Below are 19,060 nucleotides of genomic sequence, written 5' to 3'. Positions count from 1 at the left end.
TACTTATGACTACTTATATTCCTCAAGAAGAATTTGTATAAATTGTTCATTTTCCAGTTAGTACAAGGTCTGTCAGATTCCTATGTCATCTCCAGTTGAATGATGAATAGAAAGGCGGCCAATCTTGTTATGATTTTTCTTTAGAGTAAACCATATTATGATTCCAGTGTTGCTGATGATGATTGTAGCACGTCATAGATTTGATTGTATTTCTAGGTTAGGTTGTGCGTGTCTATTATTATCATTGTGCCGTGACATCCAGATTAACGGTTTTAGCGTTATGTTCTTGAGTATCTCTTTTCATTTTTAGTTTTTAATATTATCAGCTGCTACCTCTCCAGTCCAGGGCTGAGGTTAGGTGCTCCTCATGTACTTCCTGTCGGCGCAAGTCGTAATATTCTCATTTCCCGGTTAGTTTCCAGAAATATCAAATTTTCTTGGTTCAGTCCCAGTATTTTCAAGGAGACATTTCGTCACGATGCCATGGATGGTTGAAATGTACAATCATTGCGGAATGTGCTATTTTCTTTTTTTTTATTGGTTTGTCAACTCCCAAAGGCTTGTTTTTATTTTATTGTTCCAACCAGCTTTAAAAGTCTGCAGCTTTAAATTAGTCCCTGACATTTTAGTCGCTTGTATATCTGCATCAAGTAGTCATCAACATTGACCAAATGGTCTAAGCTGTCTGTTTGTGTTGTTTTCTCAAATGTGTTTGGGAGTATCCTGCGGTACTTTTGACATTCTCTTTTACTTCCTGCGTAACCTTTCCCTTTTTAAACTTAAGAATTTTTGACGTTGCGTTGTTGCACCGTTGTGTCAGTCCTCAGCTTAGGTCCCCTTTTGTGTGCTTTTATATTCACGTCACACAGTTTGGCAATTTCTTCTTTGACAATATTTTATAGGTATTTCCTCTTTTCTTTTACTTGCATTTTCATGACTCGCTTTCTTAGTACCTTGCTAATAGTACCAATATTGGTCTAAAATTGAATCGAGCAGCCTGACAAAAGAAATCGGGGTCAAAAATAACTAGCAATATAGCCAGATCGATAGGTATACACTATACATATCAGACTTTTACATAATTTCCTTCCACCTTGAATTTAGCACTCACCCACAGTTCAAATTCGAGTGACCACAATGTACAATCTGTGCCAATATGCACGTAGCTTTGTGCAATGAAAAAGAAATAATGGATATCCTGCTCTCCAGAATTTAAAACATTGGAAGTGATAATGTTCTACACTAGCTACTTATAGGAAGTTACGTGTATATTGTACCTTTATCTAAATATGCACGTAGCTTTGTGCAATGAAAAAGAAATAATGGATATCCTGCTCTCCAGAATTTAAAACATTGGAAGTGATAATGTTCTACACCAGCTACTTATAGGAAGTTACGTGTATATTATACCTTTATCTAAGTACTCCCTTTTTGATCAGAGCGTTTTGGATTTTTCAATGGTCATTTTACATAGGTCTGTTAGGTACACGTGTACAAGATGTATTCAATAGACATATTGTACCTAACAGACTTGGGACTTCCAGGTTATGTTGGTAACTTGATCTTAACTTGGTGATCCGGAGACATTTTTAGCTAAATTCCCTTTAGGGATGAGCTAAAAACGCTTGACATTTTACCAATACCTACTCGCATTGAAAATTATCTGAGGAAGTCATATTTCCAATTTTCTATTTTTATTCAGTAGTAATATGTCTCGTATTTCCGCACTCCTTTCCCGAAGAAATCTGCATCTAGTGGATGCAATTCTCTCATTGATCACTGGCCTGAGAGAAAACTGCATTTTAACCACACTGCACCACTGTGACATGAAACCTAACAGATATCAGCTGTCATTATGTTAACCAAATTGTTTACCGCGGGAGAATTTCTGGTTTCCCTAGCTGCATAAATGATGAACCTCAGATGCAGTCTATTTTGTACCTAGTGTTCCAAAAATTCAGTCATGTAAAACCCAGAACCACAACCTTGACATTAGAAACCCCCCATTGCACATTGCAACCAACAAGGAAAAATTCTATCACCAAAAATCCGAAAAAATAGTCCATCTACTTTGAGGAAAAAGTATATAGTATAGTATAGTGAGGAAAAAGTAATTTTTAACTCATTATTTTTTCCATAACACTTCTACAGGTATTTTTTCAGCCCAATGACCCAGAAGTTCTTAATTACTTTTTCTAGAGTTTTATTTCTTTATCTACCTATTGTAGGGAGGTATACAGAGGAGGAGGAGGAGGAGGAGAAGGAGTTAGTTATCATGCAGGAGTCGTTAGTTAATCGGTAAATTTAGGCAATCTATGACGCCCAAATACCACCCAATAATATGGGTCAAAATCAAACCAAATAAGCAGATTGCCCCAATGGAGTCTTCTATGCAAAACTTCAACTGCAAATAACAACTTTGAATTGAATTCGATTCAATTCAACAAACTCAGATTGCCCCAATGGAGTCTTCTATGCAAAACTTCAACTGCAAATAACAACTTTGAATTGAATTCGATTCAATTCAACAAACTAACTGAGTTCCATCCATGCTTTAGCTCGATTTAATTCAATTGAATAAAAATTTATTCAATAAAAATGTGTGCATTTCTTACCTGGGAAATAGCGTATCACAATTGAGATGTTTCCAACCCTTGGAGGATTCCTTGACCAGATGTTCGAAAGCTTTTTCCACGGGAAACTCTCCCATCATAAGCCTGAGTCCAAGGCTGAAACAGAAATTATCAGTGAAAAAATAAACTAATCGATATGTAATTTATTAAACGTTATTTATCACATGGAAATAAATTAGGGAACAACATCACCATGTGAATCTTGTACGTCGATTAATCACGAAAATTACCTAACGGGTTAACCCTTGATTACACCAGTTATGCCGCAATTGCCTCATAGTCAGCACTCGATTATAATAATTTGAAACTGTGTTCATGTCGTTGCTAGACCTAACGGGTTAACCCTTGATTACACCAGTTATGCCGCAATTGCCTCATAGTCAGCACTCGATTATAATAATTTGAAACTGTGTTCATATCGTTGCTAGAAAAGACACAACAACTGAGGCTCAGGACAGAATACGTAACACAACGGAGACATATTCATCTGTGGCGAGCTGGCGAGGTTAAAATTTAGCTATGATTTGCGTATCCCAGCCGATTCTGCAGTAAGGTCATGTTATTCCGCGAATGTCGAAGTAGAGGGCTGCAAAATACTCGAGCTTTCCTTAGAATACAAATAAACCAATAGAAACTTGGTTCAAGATAGGGTTCAACATTTTGTTTTGGATTCTGTGGTGTATGAAGCAATACGACTTGGAAGTTGGAACCGTATTTTCCTTTGCCATATTTGTGAATTGTGGAGTGCAAACACGCGCGAATGTCGAAGTAGAGGACTGCAAAATACTCGAGCTTTCCTAAGAATACAAATAAACCAATAGAAACTTGGTTCAAGATAGGGTTCAACATTTTGTTTTGGATTCTGTGGTGTATGAAACAATACGACTTGAAAGTTGGAACCGTATTTTCCTTTGCCATATTTGTGACTTGTGGAGTGCAAACACGCGCGAATGTCGAAGTAGAGGGCTGCAAAATACTCGAGCTTTCCTTAGAATACAAATAAACCAATAGAAACTTGGTTCAAGATAGGGTTTAACATTTTGTTTTGGATTCTGTGGTGTATGAAGGACTAATATGCCTCAAACTCTTCCTGTCACCTCTTTCGCGATCTCCATCTACAAGTCTCTCGCTCCTACGCACCTGCCTCGGTGGCGTAATGGTCAAGACGCTCGCCTGATAAACAGGAGGGTGTGGGTTCGATCCCAAACTCATACCTCTTCCTGCCGAGTATGGAATTTTATCCTCATTTATTTGAGAATTTGACCACATAATAATGGAGCTCTAAGGGTTAGGTGGTAGAGAACACCTTCGGCGTTAACCTCGCCTAGTGGTTGCCTCCCACTCAAGAGTCCATTATTATTATTATTCCTCACCTCATTTATTTGAGAATTTGACCACATAATAATGGAGCTCTAAGGGTTAGGTGGTAGAGAACACCTTCGGCGTTAACCTCGCCTAGTAGTTGCCTCCCACTCAAGAGTCCATTATTATTATTCCTCCGCTCCTTTATCCCTCATACCTCTTCCTGCCGAAGTATGGAATTTTATCCTCATTTATTTGAGAATTTGACCACATAATAATGGAGCTCTAAGGGTTAGGTGGGGTTAACACCTTCGGCGTTAACCTCGCCTAGTGGTTGCCTCCCACTCAAGAGTCTATTATTATTATTCCTCCGCTCCTTTATCCCAAATCCCAATTCACGTTGGCAGTTGTAAATGTACAGGTCAGCTTCTGTATATTTATGTTTCCTGTACGAAAATAAATGTCTCCTCCCCTCTCTCTCCTCTTTGCAGTCCACCCATCTTCCCTCTCCCCTTTTACTCCTTTCGACTCCTCCATCCCGATTCTTGTTTATCCAATACTTCACCTGCTCCCTCCTCTATCTATCTATGCATCTTTCTTCCTTCCTCCCTCCCTCCCTCCTAATACTGGTATTACACGTCACTTCCTCTCAACTGCATCTATTGACGGCTTCTCTTTCTCCCTCTCCCCCCTTTACTCCTTTCGACTCCTCCATCCCGATTCTTGTTTATCCAATACTTCACCTGCTCCCTCCTCTATCTATCTATGCATCTTTCTTCCTCCCTCCTAATACTGGTATTACACGTCACTTCCTCTCAACTTCAACTATTGACGGCTTCTCTTTTATTTTTTAAAATGAAAATCAATTTGTTCTTAAGGTGTGTCCATACATGGTTGACTGGCCGTCGATCGATGTCTACTGAACCGTCCACACTGCCTCGACAACATAGATTCACCTCGTCGATCTTGATCCACGGCTGGTCGACTGTGTTTGGACACACCATTACAAATTATTTTAATGATAGAAATCAAGGATTAGTCTAGGTAGCACAAAGCTCCCCCCCCTTTCCTATTCCCCTTTCTTTCCCTCTCACCCCTTTCCTTTCCTCTCACTGATCCTACCTGTAGACTCCGGGTAGGAACCCCCCTCCCTCCCTCCCTCCCTCTCTCCCTTTGCTGAGGTTGGTACATCCACATTCCTCTTCATCTGTTGATAGCTCCCAATCTTCCACCCTTCTACTCCTGTTGGTACATACCTCTCTCCCCCTCTCCCTATCTTTCCCCTCTGTCTCCCTCCCTTCCCCTCCTTTGGTTGAAGCTACCTCTAAACTTTTGATAGTAGGATCTCCTCCTCTTCCCCTTTATCTGTTGATAGCTCCCAATCTCTCATCCCTCCCTCCTATTAAAGGTACTTCTACACCCCCGGACGGTAGATACCTCCCCCTTCACGACTCCCCGGTAGGTAATTTATGCACTCCGTGCCATTTGTACAATTTATTTCAATTTTAATCCCCCGAAGATTTTCGCTGCACAAATAATTTATGATAATGTTCTACTTACAGTATCTATGCTGTTCCAGAAAATAGGATGTCTGAAATTTATGCTGACTGGAGGATGTCTGACTATTCTATTCCGACTGTTCGTGGGCTGTCATAGTGTATATAACGGCGGATGTTTTCCCTTGCCAGACAATGGGCCTGGGTTTTCCTTCCTCGATAGCAATAAGTAAGTTTAATTTGTAATTTCTTGTATAATAATTTGCCAAGACCTTATTTAGATTGCGGGGGTAAAGGGACGTTTTAGTCTCATCCTGGTAGTGTAAAAGAGAATATTCTATTATTTTCCAAGACTGGGAATATTTATGCCGCTTTTTCCCGTCTCCCTTCCCTGTATTTCCCTTTAAAATGTTTGTCCTCTTCCTCCCCCGTATCTTCCTACAAAAACACAATGAGAAATAAGAGTAAGTAACTTCTCAAAATGTATAATTATTTCGGAGAAAAATCCCCTTCCTTTTTTGTTCCCAGCTTTCCACTGATTTAGAAACGTAGGTGACAATATTTTGGATGGGGGAAAAACTAATAACTTGTGGGATATTGAAAAAAAATCACACTTTTTTCTTTACTTCAATGAATACAAAAATGGTGTCTCATCCCACTCATTAGAAACTTGTGTCACTTTTACTTGGATATGTCCCACTGACTGGGAATTACTGATGCATTATTTTTGCATGTGAACACCAAATTGTGAGAGTAGGTACGTGTGAATTGGAGTACAAACTGATCTGGCTTGAATGGCTTCGGTAGTCGTCATATGTGACACTGGTCTTGATTCTTGATATGTCAAAGAATCTCTTTTCCTTGTGTGCTTTCTTTTCAATTGTGTTTTCTTGATTCATATAGAGATATGTCTAATGGCAGCCTCTTTGTTCCCAAAAGAAGAAAATGTTGGAAAAAAAGAACATCATGATGGAGATGAGTACAAAGCTTGGGCGTGTGAATTGGAGTACAAACTGATCTGGCTTGAATGGCTTCGGTAGTCGTCATATGTGACACTGGTCTTGATATGTCAAGGAATCTCTTCCTTGTGTGCTTTCTTTTCAATTGTGTTTTCTTGATTCATATAGAGATATGTGTAATGGCAGCCTCTTTGTTCCCAAAAGAAGAAAATGTTGGAAAAAAAGAACATCATGATGGAGATGAGTGCAAAGCTTGGGCGCGAAGAGGGTAGGGACTGTAGAGAGGTATTGGCATAACAGTGTTCTAATGTGTGTTTGATCTGTGTCTATTGTGTGGTTGTTTTAAGTTCAAAGTTGGAAAACAAACACACCTGAAGAAGTAAACGAATAGGTACCCAAGTGTGTAGGTAGGGTACCCTACCTACTTATGAAAAATTATGTGCAAATATTTTCATAACATTTTGCAGGTATACATGAGGAGTTGAGGAGTGTTAGCGTAAGAAATGTTATTTTTGTTGTTGGAAAGAATTACTAGAAATATTTTTATTATTTCTATGGAAAAGACATGTAGCGTTAACTAGAACCACAGTGCTTCATGAACAACATAAATATGCATTATACATAATAAATGTTCAATAATATTGTTATGCGGGTATGCTTGATGTATAATTCATGAACATGTTTGTGGAAACAGCCGACATCCTACAATACTTCCCTCTCCTTCCTCAATCCCTGACAGCTTGAAAAAATATAAAAATGTTCTAGTTGTGCCAAGCTTGGGAAATGAATCTATCAGAAATTTCAATCCCTGACAGCTTGAAAAAATATAAAAATGTTCTAGTTGTGCCAAGCTTGGGAAATGAATCTATCAGACAGCTTGAAAAAATATAAAAATGTTCTAGTTGTGCCAAGCTTGGGAAATGAATCTATCAGAAATGTTGCTGAATCTTCGATATGTTATTAGACATTAAATTTAATGCTATTAGTTGCTTTTGAATTCTTTAGCCAAAAGCTCGCAGTCGAAACAACACAGATCGCTTACAAGCTATTTAATGCTATTAGTTGCTTTTGAATTCTTTAGCCAAAAGCTCGCAGTCGAAAGCCCAACAACACAGATCGCTTACAAGCTTACTTAACTATTGTGTGGATGTAGGTAACATATGTGTGCCATACCTGGCCATTATTGTGGACTGGTATGTACCAAACTGTGTAGGAAATTGAGATGGAGAATGGATATGTTCATGAGAAATTGAGTATATGTTGGAAGATATTGGGCAGGAATGTATGCCATAGGAGAGAAAAAGTGGAAGTGCGAGTTAGGTATAGTGGGAGAGTCTGTGGTTGTGTTGTGTGTAGGGGAAGCAGGGAGAGAGAAAGATGAGAATGGATATGTTGATGAGAAATAAAATTGAGGATATGTTGGAATATATCGGGCAGAAATATATGCCATAGGAGAGAAAAAGTGGAAGTGCGAGTTAGGTATAGTGGGAGAGTCTGTGAATGTGTTGTGTGTAGGGGAAGTAGGGAGAGAGAAAGAGAGGGAGAGAGAAAGAGAGAGGGAGAGAAAAATAAGTGTGAGAGAGAAAAGTATACTAAAGAGAGTTGTAGATATCTACTTAAAGAACGTGGGAGCAAAACTAAAAATAAAGTTAAAGTACCTAATGAGAATGGATATGTTGATGAGAAATAAAATTGAGGATATGTTGGAATATATCGGGCAGAAATATATGCCATAGGAGAGAAAAAGTGGTGGAAGTGCGAGTTAGGTATAGTGGGAGAGTCTGTGGATGTGTTGTGTGTAGGGGAAATAGGGAGAGAGAAAGAGAGAGAAAAATAAGTATGAGAGAGAAAAGTATACTAAAGAGAGTTGTAGATATCTACTTAAAGAACGTGGGAGCAGAACTAAAAATAAAGTTAAAGTACCTAAAAAAGAGGAAAACAATTCCTGAAACGAGATATTTTTACGTTACCGGAAACAAAAACATCATTTCCTTTCCTTTAAGAATAAAAGAAAGAAGCAATATACAACAAGACTGCGTCTTGAGTTCGAAACAATACGAACTAAAAAATAATTTCACTTTTGAGTAAATAGAGGAAAATTTGAAAGTCCGAGAGGAACAGCACAAATTTTCTTTCGGACTTCAGAAAATCTTGTTTGGCAGTTAGTTAAATTTAAGAATTTTTGACGTTGCGTTGTTGCACCGTTGTGAAAAGAAAGAAGCAATATACAACAAGACTGCGTCTTGAGTTCGAAACAATACGAACTAAAAAATAATTTCACTTTTGAGTAAATAGAGAAAAATTTGAAAGTCCGAGAGGAACAGCACAAATTTTCTTTCGGACTTCAGAAAATCTTGTTTGGCAGTTAGTTAAACTTAAGAATTTTTGACGTTGCGTTGTTGCACCGTTGTAATTTAATGCTATTAGTTGCTTTTGAATTCTTTAGCCAAAAGCTCGCAGTCGAAAGCCCAACAACACAGATCGCTTACAAGCTTACTTATGACTACTTATATTCCTCAAGAAGAATTTGTATAAATTGTTCATTTTCCAGTTAGTACAAGGTCTGTGAGATTCCTATGTCATCTCCAGTTGAATGATGAATAGAAAGGCGGCCAATCTTGTTATGATTTTTCTTAGAGCAATAATTTCACTTTTGAGTAAATAGAGGAAAATTTGAAAGTCCGAGAGGAACAGCACAAATTTTCTTTCGGACTTCAGAAAATCTTGTGTGGCAGTTAGTTAAACTTAAGAATTTTTGACGTTGCGTTGTTGGGGCGTTCTGTCAGTCCTCAGCTTAGGTCCCCTTTTGTGTGCTTTTATATTCACATCATACAGTTTGGCAATTTCTTTGGTCCCCCCGTTTTGTGTGCTTTTACGAGTATATTCACGTCATACAGTTTGGCAATTTCTTCTTTGACAGTACCTTTCCCTCTTTTGTTTTACTTGCATCCTCACGACCTTCTTTCTTAGGTACTAATAGTACCAATATTGGTCTAAAATTGAATCGAGCAGCCTGACAAAAGAAATCGGGATCAAAAATAACTAGAAATATGGTCAGATCGATATACATATGGGACTTTACCATTTGAATTTCCTTCCATCTGGAATTTAGCACTCACCCGATGTTGGAATTCGAGTGACCACAATGTACAATCTGTGCCAATATGCACGTAGCTTTGTGCAATGAAAAAGAAATAATGGATATCCAGCTCTCCAGAATTTAAAACATTGGAAGTGATAATGTTCTACACTAGCTACTTATAGGAAGTTACGTGTATATTATACCTTTATCTAATCCTTTCTTTATGATCAGAGCTTCGGAGCGTTTTGGACTTTACAATAGGCATTTTAGGCCTGTTAGGTACAAGTGTACAAGATGCCTTCAATAGACATATTGTACCTAACAGACTTGGGACTTCCAGGTTATGTTGGTAACTTGAATGCTCTCCAGAATTTAAAACATTGGAAGTGATAATGTTCTACACTAGCTACTTATAGGAAGTTACGTGTATATTATACCTTTATCTAAGTACTTTCTTTATGATCAGAGCTTCGGAGAGTTTTGGACTTTACAATAGGCATTTTAGGCCTGTTAGGTACAAGTGTACAAGATGTCTTCAATAGACATATTGTACTTAACAGACTTGGGACTTCCAGGTTATGTTGGTAACTTGAACTTAACTGGGTGATCCGGAGACATTTTTAGCTTAATTCCCTTTAGGGATGAGCTAAAAACGCTTGAATTTTTACCAATACTCGAATTGAAAATTATCTGAGGAAGTCATATTTCCAATTTTCTATTTTTATTCAGTAGTAATATGTCTCGTTTTTCCGCACTCCTTTCCCGAAGAAATCTGCATCTAGTGGATGCAATTCTCTGATTGCAATACTCGAATTGAAAATTATCTGAGGAAGTCATATTTCCAATTTTCTATTATTATTCAGTAGTAATAGGTATGTCTCGTTTTTCCGCACTCTTTACTTTCCCAAAGAAATCTGCATCTAGTGAATGCAATTCTCTGATTGATCACTGGCCTGAGAGAAAACTGCATTTTAACCAGACTGCACCACTATGACATGAAACCTAACAGATATCAGCTGTCATTATGTTCACCAAATTGTTTACCGCGGTAGAATTTCTGGTTTCCCTAGCTGCATAAATGATGAACCTCAGATGCAGTCTATTCTGTACCTAGTGTTCCAAAAATTCAGTCATGTAAAACCCAGAACCACAACCTTGACATTAGAAACCCCCCATTGCACATTGCAACCAACAAGGAAAAATTCTATCACCAAAAATCCGAAAAAATAGTCCATCTACTTTGAGGAAAAAGTAATTTTTAACTCATTATTTTTTCCATAACACTTCTACAGGTATTTTTTCAGCCCAATGACCCAGAAGTTCTTAATTACTTTTTCTAGAGTTTTATTTCTTTTACCTACCTATTGTACGGAGGTATACAGAGGAGGAGGAGGAGTTAGTTATCATGTAGCAGTTGTTAGTTAATCGGTAAATTTTGGCAATCTATGACGCCCAAATAAGACCCAATAATATGGGTCAAAATCAAACCAAATAAGCAGATTGCCCCAATGGAGTCTTCTATGCAAAACTTCAACTGCAAATAACTTTGAATTGAATTCGATTCAATTCAACAAACTAACTGAGTTCCATCCATGCTTTAAGGGTCAAAATCAAACCAAATAAGCAGATTGCCCCAATGGAGTCTTCTATGCAAAACTTCAACTGCAAATAACAACTTTGAATTGAATTAGATTCAATTCAACAAACTAAGTTCCATCCATGCTTTACCTCGATTTAATTCAATTGAATAAAAATTTATTCAATAAAAATGTGTGCATTTCTTACCTGGGAAATAGCGTATCACAATTGAGATGTTTCCAACCCTTGGAGGATTCCTTGACCAGATGTTCGAAAGCTTTTTCCACGGGAAACTCTCCCATCATAAGCCTGAGTCCAAGGCTGAAACAGAAATTATCAGTGAAAAAATAAACTAATCGATATGTAATTTATTAAACGTTATTTATCACAATCGATATGTAATTTATTAAACGTTATTTATCACATGGAAATAAATTAGGGAACAACATCACCATGTGAATCTTGTACGTCGATTAATCACGAAAATTACCTAACAGGTTAACCCTTGATTACAACAGTTATGCCGCAATTGCCTCATAGTCAGCACTCGATTATAATAATTTGAAACTGTGTTCATGTCGTTGCTAGGTGGACTGGAGCTATGCCACAGGTTGTTCAGCGAAGAATAGCTTTTGTATTTATACGACTCGAACTTGCTGCAGCACTTTAACGAAGAACGAATTTTTCCAAAGAAAAAAAAAAGTACCTAGTTCCTGTGCACGGAAGTTTTTATCCTATTGTGTCAAACTTACAGACTTACTCTAACTTAACAGTTTTCACACTTTTTCCTGTACGCTACCATTTAATAGAGAGTATTCTGTGTCTCTTGTGACCACTAGGGTGGAAAACATTATGAGGGTTCATAAAATTTACGTTAAATACCCGCGATACAGCTTTGACTTGCAGTTTTTTGTTGAATTCTACTAGGTCACATTTAAAGCGTGGAAAAAGAGCTTAGGCAGTTCAACTTGTACTTATTCAATCAAACTTAGTTACCTTCAACAATATGTTTTATGGTATGATGGGATTATTCTTAGTAAACCTTTAACAATATGACTTGAAAGTTGGAACCGTATTTTCCTTTGCCATATTTGTGAATTGTGGAGTGCATACACGCGCGTATGTCGAAGTAGAGGGTTTCAAAATACTTGGGTTTTCCTTATACAAATAGACCAATATAACTTTGGTTCAAGATCGAATTGTTCAACATTTTGCTTTGGGTTCTGTTGGCTTCTCTAGTGTTTTTTGAAGGACTAAAATGTATACCACTCGCTCATCAAACTCATACCTCTTCCTGCCACTTTTTTTTAATATTGTACTTCTTTACCACTTTCGTATTACTTCAAGGCATATTCTTTTACATCCATGCCTATCGAAGAACCAAAAGTCTGGTTAGAAAATGTCCGCCATGGCCAGGATTCGAACCCAGCACCTCCGGGTTGAGGGTCAGTGCTCTTGATCACTTGGCCACAGAGGTGGGCGATCTCCATCTATGAGTGTCTCGCTCCTCCGCTCTTCCTCTCCTTCAACCCTCCCCAAATCCCAATTCATGTTGGCAGTTGTAAATGCACAGGTCAGCTCCTGTATATTTATGTTTCCTGTACGAAATAAATGTCTCTTCCCCTCTCTCTTCTTCCTCCCCCTCCTTGAAATCCACCTTTCCCTCTCCCCCTTTACTCCTTTCGACTCCTCCATCCCGATAAACAATCCAATACTTCTTCTGCTCCCTCCCTCTCTCCCTCCTCTATCTATCTATGCATCTCTCTTCCTCCCTCCCTCCTAATACTTGTATTACACGTCACTTCCTCTCAACTTCATCTATTGACGGCTTCTCCACATCAATGGATCTCTAGGAACAGACATTTCATTTTGAAATGAATCAGCTTGCAACGGAGCTATATTAGGCAAGATTGGATCTCTATTTAAAATATAGGGATCCTCCAAAGGTCTGATTCTATTTAATGTATGTTCTCTTACCGGGATATTGGTGAATTTCTTTTTCTAAATGTTTCATATGTTTGTTTTCTCAACTTTCACTCAAACCAAAGTGACAGTTCTTGATGATGATGATGTGAAGATAATTTTGGTGTGAAATATTGCTCTCAATTTTCGAAAGAAAGTTGCAGTGGTCACAGAAACAAGGATGTGACAGTGTGACACTTATCTATTCAATCTAATGCAACTTTAGAATAGGTGTACGTGTACGTTCCTAAATAAATGAAAGAACTTGGTGAATTTCTTTTTCTAAATGTTTCATATGTTTGTTTTCTCAACTTTCACTCAAACCAAAGTGACAGTTCTTGATGATGATGTGAAGATAATTTTGGTGTGAAATATTGCTCTCAATTTTCGAAAGAAAGTTGCAGTTGTCACAGAAACTAGGATGTGACAGTGTGACACTTATCTATTCAATCGATGATGATGTGAAGATAATTTTGGTGTGAAATATTGCTCTCAATTTTCGAAAGAAAGTTGCAGTTGTCACAGAAACTAGGATGTGACACTTATCTATTCAATCTAATGCAACTTTAGAATAGGTGTACGTGTACGTTCCTAAATAAATGAAAGTTTTCGTTTTGATGGCAATATTTGTTGGTTGCACTATATTTAGAAGCATATTGATCAAAACTGTTTTTACATTTCGATACTTCAATCAATTGAGAACCTTATATGTAGGTATTTACCAGTGGGTACAAGTATTACGTGGTACTTCTGGTAGGTTATTGACTTTTCCAATGTTCTATCATCACGCACATGCGTATATTGCGTTACGTTTTCTTCTGGTTCTGCAATATTTGTTGGTTGCACTATATTTAGAAGCATATTGATCAAAACTGTTTTTACATTTCGATACTTCAATCAATTGAGAACCTTATAGGTATTTAACAGTGGGTACAAGTATTACGTGGTACTTCTGGTAGGTTATTGACTTTTCCAATGTTCTATCATCACGCGCATGCGTATATTGCGTTACGTTTTCTTCTGGTTCTAGAGATGAAAACCAATGTTTTTCCCTCATTATGATTTCATTAGCTGAGACATTCACCATGATGATGTGTAATTGTGCAAGACATTCGATGTCTCTTGTGCCAATGGAATGACGTAACTGAATCACAAAATAGGAGGCATCTGTTTTCTGATGATGTGTAATTGTGCAAGACATTCGATGTCTCTTGTGCCAATGGAATGACGTAACTGAATCACAAAATAGGAGGCATCTGTTTTGTGCTACCTAGACTAATCCTTGATTTCTATCATTAAAATAATTTGTAATGGTGTGTCCAAACATAGTCGACCAGCCGTGGATCGAGATCGACGAGGTGAATACATGTTGTCGAGGCAGTGTGGACGGTTCAGTAGACATCGATTGACGGCCGGTCAACCATGTATGGACACACCTTAAGAACAAATTGATTTGCATTTTGAAAAATAAAACAAAACGAAATCCAAAGTTCCTATTGTAAGTATCAGTCCAAGTTCATTTCGTCTATTTCAAGTATCAAAAATCATAAAAGGATCCAGTCGTGTTCTGAAAAGACTGACTTTCAAAAAGTTAAAACTTGACTCATAGCTGAGACATTCACCATGATGATGTGTAATTGTGCAAGACATTCGATGTCTCTTGTGCCAATGGAATGACGTAACTGAATCACAAAATTCCTCCCCCTTCACGACTCCCCGGTAGGTAATTTATGCACTCCGTGCCATTTGTACAATTTATTTCAATTTTAATCCCCCGAAGATTAATCCTTGATTTCTATCATTAAAATAATTTGTAATGGTGTGTCCAAACATAGTCGACCAGCCGTGGATCGAGATCGACGAGGTGAATCTATGTTGTCGAGGCAGTGTGGACGGTTCAGTAGACATCGATCGACGGCCGGTCAACCATGTATGGACACACCTTAAGAACAAATTGATTTGCATTTTAAAAAATAAAACAAAACGAAATCCCAAGTTCCTATTGTAAGTATCAGTCCAAGTTCATTTCGTCTATTTCAAGTATCAAAAATCATAAAAGAATCCAGTCGTGTTCTGAAAAGACTGACTTTCAAAAAGTTAAAACTTGACTCATGAAGAAACAATAGAAACCGTTTTGCTTTGTGCCAATCACACTGAACATCACTGTCTGTTGCATTTAACATTTAGAACACGATTATCTTCGATTAGTTTTTTTACTTTAATTGTTGTTTGTATTTTTCCAATGCACTTTCTCCGTTCAAGTGTTTAATTGCCTCATTGACCCAATTTGTCTCAAGATGAACCTGGCGTCAGACATGTTTCGTACGAATCGAAAACAGTGAGATGGTTACTTTACCGGTAATTATCCGAGAATTTCTTTTCTTTTAATAAATCTCGGTTTCACTCTCTACAATAATTCTACATATTACATTGCACATAAATACCTAATTTTTTTTCCTCAATAAATTAATTCTCTGGTGTTAGTTACTCGTATACTAGGGTTTCAAATTGGAGATTGGGCAGTTGGGCAGCACATTGTTTGTTTGTTGAGTTGACAATCAACAAATACCAAATAACTTTACGAAGATTTTCATTTACTAGGAGTGATATTTATGATTTTCACCTATTGGAATCACAAGCCTACAGGGCAATGCGAAGAACAATGCAATTTGTCAATTTCTTTGACATAGGTTTCCTGCAGAAATTACTGCGTCTTTTGGTTTTGTGTAGTAGCCACTCCCCATTAGAATTGGTTCGGTCTTCATTGATGTATTTAAGGAAAATAACATACCCAGAGTAGGTACGTGTGAATTGGAGTACAAACTGATCTGGCTTGAATGGCTTCGGTAGTCGTCATATGTGACACTGGTCTTGATTCTTGGTATGTCAAGGAATCTCTTTGTGAATTGGAGTACAAACTGATCTGGCTTGAATGGCTTCGGTAGTCGTCATATGTGACACTGGTCTTGATATGTCAAGGAATCTCTTTTCCTTGTATGTTTTCTTTTCAATTGTATTTTCTTGATTTATATAAAGATATATCTATAATGGCAGTCTCTTCGTGCCCAAAAGAAGAAAATGTTGGAAAAGAGAAGATCATGATGCAAATAAATGCAAAGCTTGGGCGCGAAGAGTGTAAGGACTGTTGAGAGGTATTGGCATAACAGTGTTCTAATGTGTGTTTGATCTATGTCTATTGTGTGGATGTAGGTAACAAGTAACATATGTGTGCCAAATGCAAATAAATGCAAAGCTTGGGCGCGAAGAGTGTAAGGACTGTTGAGAGGTATTGGCATAACAGTGTTCTAATGTGTGTTTGATCTGTGTCTATTGTGTGGATGTAGGTAACATATATTATGTGTGCCATACCTGGCCATTATTGTGGACTGGTATGTACCAAACTGTGTAGGAAATTGAGATTGAGAATGGATATGTTGATGAGAAATTGAGTATATGTTGGAACATATTGGGCAGAAATGTATGCCATAGGAGAGAAAAAGTGGAAGTGCGAGTTAGGTATAGTCGGAGAGTCTGTGGTTGTGTTGTGTGTAGGGGAAGCAGGGAGAGAGAAAGGGACTACTACCGTTACCAGTGGGGTAGATCAGGGACGCCATAGGTAATTCACTAGAATTCATATACATCTCTTTGATCTTGTTTAGAATAATTGTGGCGTTCTTTTCAGTGAGAGACTGATTGATGGATTGAATCACCTGGAGCCAGTCAGCGTTTTTCACTTTATTATCCCCTCCGGACTACTACCGTTACCAGTGGGGTAGATCAGGGACGCCATAGGTAATTCACTAGAATTCATATACATCTCTTTGATCTTGTTTAGAATGATTGTGGCGTTCTTCTCAGTGAGAGACTGATTGATGGATTGAATCACCTGGAGCCAGTCAGCGTTTTTCACTTTATTATCCCCTCCATTGACGGCAAGCCAGTCATGTATATCCTGGATACGTTTCTGAAGGAAGGATAGCATTGGATTGGATGTGGGAGTTTTGGATGTGACGTAGTAAAGGTCATTTTCATTTTTGATGTCGTTACTTACATGCAAGATGTCATGCTCTCTACTCGGCATGAGTTGGTCTTTCCTGTACATCAATGGATCTCTAGGAACAGACATTTCATTTTGAAATGAATCAGCTTGCAACGGAGCTATATTAGGCAAGATTGGATCTCTATTCAAAATATAGGGATCCTCCAAAGGTCTGATTCTATTTATTGTATGTTCTCTTACCGGAATCTCTCTGTTTCTGTTTTCTGTAGTGTAAGTGAACGGTGGCGTAGTTTTTGTTTCAAAAGCATTGTCATAGACTCTTCTGCTTGGTTGGAATTGGTATTCGTCCATTTGTTCCGGAACATCTGGTTCACTCCATGCAGGATAGAGCGCCTGACTTTTCTTTCTAGTCACGGAAGAATCACCTTGTGTGTCGGGGAGACTGTCAGCGAGTGGTGTCTGTTTCAGAGAAGAATCTGTCGTCTCAAACGTATTCCTCGAGGTAGCCACAGTGGAAGAAGATGTAGGAAGAGAGGAATGAACATAGTTTGATTGAGAGGAGCTTACTACGGATGGTTCCTCTAAATAATCCTCTATCTCAATCTCGGTACTCTCATGTAACTCTTCATTTACACTCGTTGGAGATGTTGCCTCCACAACCTTCTCCTCATGCACTATTTCTATCCTCCCCTTCTTACTCTTAATATTGATGTTGCCTCCACAACCTTCTCCTCATGCACTATTTCTATCCTCCCCTTCTTACTCTTAATATTTATGTTGCCTCCACAACCTTCTCCTCATGCACTATTTCTATCCTCCCCTTCTTACTCTTAATATTTGTCCTCAGGATTTCAGCACTTGGGCACAACCGATACCCCAAGATACCACGCCGATAATTGTCCACTGCTTGTCTGGCCTTTGAAGCAGAAGCGGACCTCCGGAATCACCCTGGAATTAAGTAGAAAGGGTCATTAGTCAGTTTAACATTACCGCTGCGTTGGAAACTTGAGACTTGATATTGCAGAAAATGCATGTGTTAGTAAAATAATTTTTATCTGAACTTGGCCTATCACACTGCCGCACTTTTAGATGAGGTAGGTATTATTCTCGTACCAAATGGGTTTTCATAGAAAATCGAAATCCATAGTTTGTTCTTCTTTGGAAGCACCATAATGCCAAGGTTTCACCAATACGTGAACTAGATAACGAAAGATTTTTAGAGCCTCATAACATGACCGTTTGCATACAATGTTATAAAGTGTAGAGAGTCAAATGTCTGTTTTGAAATGTTTTCACACGGATTGAACTTATTAGCGTTGGTAAATCTCGCCAAAAATCCCCTAGTATTTATCTCACCTGGCAGGAATCTGTAAGCACTTGGATAAATTTCTGGCAGAGGTGGAGGTGGTTTTGTTGTGGATGGAATAGGGATTTTATTAAAGTTATAACTAGGGAGCGTATAGTTAGCACTATTGTTCATACCAAGCCACAGTGTGATGGCTATGAAACACGTCGTTATAAACAAACCGCAAAGCCCGGCAGCAAGCCACCATTTGGTTTGAGTGACCGATTCAACACGCTTTTCTTTAAACTCGTACGGAAACATTGCGAACGTTATACAGAACTACAAGGCGACTGTGTGAACTACAAGGCGTATCATATTAGACTGAACTGGTTGAATACTAAATCATCAAACCTCGGAGAAATGGTTCAGGTGAGATGGAAGTGGAAGTGGGAGGCAGTTAATGTCATTGTCACGCTCATTATTCCTTACAAGTGAAACACCGGGACCGTACAGATTACCATTTTCTCTATTGTTATTGCTGCTGCCTCCTCAATATTACCAAGAACAATGTCCATAATTTTGCACTTTGTTTTTCATTCTCAATAATTTTTATGTGTAGTCTTCTTCACACTAGACAATGATGGTACCTAATTATATGAAGGAACGCATTTGTTTGCACCTCGATGTTATTCTCAGGGGAAATATTTTCCACAGACAAAATGACAATAACGGAACCAAATTACTTTCGGCTGCTAAGAAAATT

The 19,060-nt window shown here is 38.1% G+C and overlaps 1 protein-coding gene across 1 annotated transcript; it reads right to left on the bottom strand.

Moving 5' to 3' along the window:
• Positions 1–2,611: 2,611 nt before the first annotated feature.
• LOC113465594 lies at positions 2,612–18,854 on the bottom strand. The gene is made up of 5 exons (XM_026820243.1): positions 18,369–18,854; positions 16,747–17,737; positions 11,258–11,371; positions 9,473–9,564; positions 2,612–2,760 (listed from the first exon to the last, which is right to left on the bottom strand). Exons 1-5 carry the CDS (start codon positions 18,616–18,618, stop codon positions 2,612–2,614), a joined length of 1,596 nt encoding a protein of 531 aa, XP_026676044.1. The 5' UTR covers positions 18,619–18,854.
• Between the last annotated feature and the right edge of the window lie 206 nt (positions 18,855–19,060).

Source organism: Diaphorina citri, unplaced genomic scaffold, assembly GCF_000475195.1.
Source record: "Diaphorina citri unplaced genomic scaffold, Diaci psyllid genome assembly version 1.1 scaffold131, whole genome shotgun sequence".
NCBI lineage: Eukaryota > Metazoa > Arthropoda > Insecta > Hemiptera > Psyllidae > Diaphorina > Diaphorina citri.
The sequence above is the reverse complement of the archived record's forward strand: the minus strand, read 5'-3'. Positions and strand labels throughout refer to the sequence as shown.

Bases quoted from the DNA above. Each gene is read 5' to 3' on its own strand.
- LOC113465594 (XM_026820243.1), bottom strand. From the start codon at position 18,618: ATGTTTCCGTACGAGTTTAAAGAAAAGCGTGTTGAATCGGTCACTCAA. The intron at 17,738-18,368 runs GTGAGATAAATA...CATGAGGAGAAG, and splicing joins TGCTTACAGATTCCTGCCAG to GTTGTGGAGGCAACATCAAT. The intron at 2,761-9,472 runs GTAAAGTCCCAT...CATATCGATTAG, and splicing joins GATGGAAGGAAATTCAAATG to TTTATTTTTTCACTGATAAT.